Raw genomic sequence first — 3998 nt, forward strand, 5'->3', positions numbered from 1 at the left:
GTCTCCCCCCACCCCCTCCCCCTCGCAGAGCTGGCAGGCAGAGCTCTTCCTGGCAGTAAGGCAGGGCAGGGATTTCCCCTTCAAAGCCCGGGAAGTGGACACCAAACACCGTCCTCACGTCGATGGAGCCTCATGTTCCTCAAGTGGACAACCACCAAGCCGGCCTTGAACAGGGTAGTCACAACCCCAGTGGAGTTGGGTCCTTATAGAAAGGGACACAGGGCAGTGCGTCAGGCTTCCCAGCTGCCGATGTCGACCTAGGAACCAGGAGGTCACGGTTCGATGCCCGGTTAGGGCACAGGCCCGGGTTGCGGGCTTGATCTCCAGCGTAGGGTGTGCAGGAGGCAGCTGATCAATGCTTCTCTCTCATCACTGATGTTTCTCTCTCTCCCTCTCCCTTCCCCTCTGAAATCAATAAAAATATATATTTTTAAAATTCTGTCTTCTGTTGGTTGGATTCATAGATGGGAAACGCATGGGTATGAAGGGCCAGCTGTATATTTATTGGGAAAAACCCAAGTATAAGTGGTGCCGTCCAGTTCAAACCTGTGTTGTTCAAAGGTCAACTGTCTTCCTCAGACAGCTGTTGCGAACATCCCATGAGTGGACGTGTAGAGTCCTTGGAGCCCAATAAGGCCTGCTACAAGGACACCTAGACAATTCTTGGAGAATAAATACATGTCCCTCCTCCTCCTCCCCAAGTCCCAGCCAGCCAGCCACACCCACAGCTCCCACAGCATCCCATCCAAGCTTTTACCCCAACGCTGCCCAATCCCATCCCTGATCCTGGCAGGTCAGAAAGGCAAGAGGGGGTTGGTAAGAACAGACACTTTATTGCACACCATGGGGGGAGTAGAGAGGAAGGGGGCTCCAGGGTGACAATGCCTCGTCCCCTCCCCTGGGCTGAGTGGTCTTGACCTACCCAGGGCTCTGCCAGCCATGAACTTGCGCCAGGACCTAAAGTGATGCTCACTGTCTGCACTTGGGCCTGTACCAAGCAGCGCTTGGGGTGAGGAGGGACCCTGGGCCCTGCCCCAGCCCCGTCGTTAGGCCTCAGGGAAGAGGCAGTAGGTCCCCAGTTTTGGGGCCTCGTGGATGCTCAGGGCGCCAGGTGCCTTCCAACAGGTTCAGTCTCTTCTCTGTGGGGAGGCAGTGGCAGGGGTGTGGCTGTGAGGACGGGCAGAGGGCGGCCCCTGCCTGTAACGCTAGCCCTGCCGGCCTGGGAGCACACAGCTTCCGGCCCCCAGCCTCAGGCCGTGCCGGCTGGCTCAGGAGGCGCCTCCGGCACTAGGAAAGCAACAGTCTCTGCAGATTTATTGCTGGAGGGCAAAGCCGGGCTCAGTGGGATCAGCTCGTGAGCCCCACTGTCGCCCGCTCTGGGCCTGGGGCTTCAAGCTGCCTCAGCGGGTCGGCTCCCTGAGCAAGAAGCTGGTGATCAGGCTGAGGGGCAGGGACCAGGGACTCTCTCAGGCACACCCGCCCTGGAGTCGCCGTCTCCTGCGGTGCTAGTGGGGGTTGGGGACCCTGTGCCGGGATGTAGGCCCCCCTCCTGTTCCCCCAGGAAGCCTAGGCTGGATCTTCCCTCATCAGAGGCCCCACCTGCCCCAGCCTCGCCCACTGAGGAGTGCGAAGGTGTGTGTGTCAACAGCGCAGGCGACAGGCCGCAGGTCCCTTCGGAACACGGTCAGGACCTCTGAGACCAATGCAGGGCAGGGCGCTGTGAGGGGCCCTCTTGGGGAGGGGGGTGTCTCACCCGCTTAAGAAGCCTGGACTTTTGTCAGGATGAAGAGCTTGTGACTCCCGTGGAGACAGCGAGAAGGTGACTGGAAAATGCATCGGAGGGGCTCCATCCCCAAGGCCCCTCCTTCCTTCCGTTTCTGGGAGCCCAGTGATGGCACCAGCAAGGATGGCCCGCTTCCCCCACAGCAGGGGCTTCCTGCAGCCCTGGGGGCCTGGCTGAGAGGAGAGGGGGAGCAGGGAGGGCAGCGGGGTCTTCAGGACATGGGGGACACTGGGGTTCACAAATCAGCACCCACACACACCCACACACACGTATGTGCACACATCACACACATACACGCACGCGCACCAAGCTCTGGGCCCTACGACTAACACAGCAGAGAGAGAGCCGGACAGGCCCGGCCGCAGCCAAAGGCTAGGAGCGAGCCAGCCCGCAGGGACCACGCCCCTGTCCCAGGCTGGTGGGCTGGGGCCTGGCCCGGCCACAGGCTACAAAATTAAAAATATATCAAATATACAATGAAAATAGATCTGTGCAGCACTGAGGGTGAAAATAGTCCGGCAGCCACAGTATATTGGGTTGTCCTTTAACAGCATTTACACCCACATGTACAGATTGCATATACAATAGAAATAGAATACACAGAGGAGTATATATAGCATGTCTCTCCTGGGCCTTGCTCTTCCTGCTGCTGAGCTGGTGGGACTAGGCATGGGGCCCGGTAGGAGGTGGTGTCAGGGGAGGGGCCTAAGGCGGCCTATTATGCCCCAAAGGCTCATGTCTCTGGGGAGACGTGGGCCTCCTTCTCCCCTCACTGGAAGGGCAGGGGGGCTGAGAGGCCAGAAAGGGGAGGAGGTAGGGGCGAATAAGGGAGATTGTGGAGCGGGGGGATGGATCCCCAGGCAAGAGCGGGGGCACAAGAAACTAAGGGGCCAAGGAGGGAACCTGGGCCTAGTCTGTCCTCCCCTTGCCCCCCAGTGCTGAGAGCAGTCAGAGTCACAAGTGACTCAGAACCTTCTGTCATGGCGCCCAGGCCTGGGCCCTCCCTGCCCACCACAGCTCTCAAAGAGGTTTGCTGTCCCAGCCAGTTTTCCTTCCTTCCTATCTTCCATCCATCCATCCATCCTCCCATTGGCCCATCCATCCATCCACTCACCCACCCACCCATCATCCATCTATCCAGCCACCCATCATCCATCCATCCATCCTTCCTTCCATTGGTCCATCCATCCATCCATCCACTCATCTACCCACCCATCATCCATCCATCCATCCTTCCTTCCATTGGTCCATCCACTCACCCACCCACCCATCATCCATCTATCCATCCACCCATCATCCATCCATCCATCCTTCCTTCCATTGGTCCATCCATCACTCTGCAGGCAGTTGTTCTCTGGTCAGGTTCTATTCCAGGGTAGGCAGAAGGGAAGAGTGGGGGTGGGGCACAGACACCCAGCCCCTCCCCTTGGCTGCCTTCAGCGTCCACAGCACTGTCTGTGGCCCCGACCACCATGGACTGGGTAGCTGTGCTTACATTACAGAGGGGGAGTGGCAGCCCAAAAGGGCAGTGGAATGATCTCTTTCCCAGGTGCCAGGCTTCCTGGACAAGGGCCCTGAACTCCAGGAACCCCGTTCCAGGGAGAAGCTGCCACTAGAGAGAAAGTTGGGTCCCAGGTGAGAGGAGGGGATGTGCTTTGCAATTGTGCTCCAAACCACCCGAATTGTGCTGTGGACAAGTGTGCTCAGGGACTCGAGGAAAAGGCAGAGGCCACCACTCGGCTCCAGGATGGGGCGGGGAGGGGAGGGGACAGGGAGATGCTAAGCCCCAATGGAGGCATGAAGGGTTCAGACCTAGGCATGGCCCTCCCAAGCAAGATGCAGGAGCACCCACCACCACCACCCAGGCCTGGCCTGGGACATCGGAGACCCCACCTGGAGCTGGGGGTGGAGGAGCCCCCACCCCTCTGCTGCCCGGGCACCATCTACCTCACACGGAGGAGCCCTGGGTCCTGGCACATCTGTCCCATCCCCCACCTGCAACCAGGTCAGACCTAGGCATGGCCCTCCCAAGCAAGATGCAGGAGCACCCACCACCACCACCCAGGCCTGGCCTGGGACATCGGAGACCCCACCTGGAGCTGGGGGTGGAGGAGCCCCCACCCCTCTGCTGCCCGGGCACCATCTACCTCACACGGAGGAGCCCTGGGTCCTGGCACATCTGTCCCATCCCCCACCTGCAACCAGGCAGCCTCTG

General features: G+C 59.8%; 1 protein-coding gene across 1 annotated transcript in view; it reads right to left on the reverse strand.

The window, feature by feature from the left end:
• Positions 1–1249: 1249 nt before the first annotated feature.
• Positions 1250–3998, reverse strand: part of SLC6A17 (solute carrier family 6 (neutral amino acid transporter), member 17) — a 38267-nt gene continuing 35518 nt past the window's right edge. The window contains exon 13 of the mRNA XM_014534668.1: positions 1250–1319. Within this exon, the coding sequence (XP_014390154.1) occupies positions 1250–1319 (70 nt within the window). The remainder of the gene's footprint in view (positions 1320–3998) is intronic.

Source organism: Myotis brandtii, unplaced genomic scaffold, assembly GCF_000412655.1.
Source record: "Myotis brandtii unplaced genomic scaffold, ASM41265v1 scaffold131, whole genome shotgun sequence".
Taxonomy (NCBI): Eukaryota; Metazoa; Chordata; class Mammalia; order Chiroptera; family Vespertilionidae; genus Myotis; species Myotis brandtii.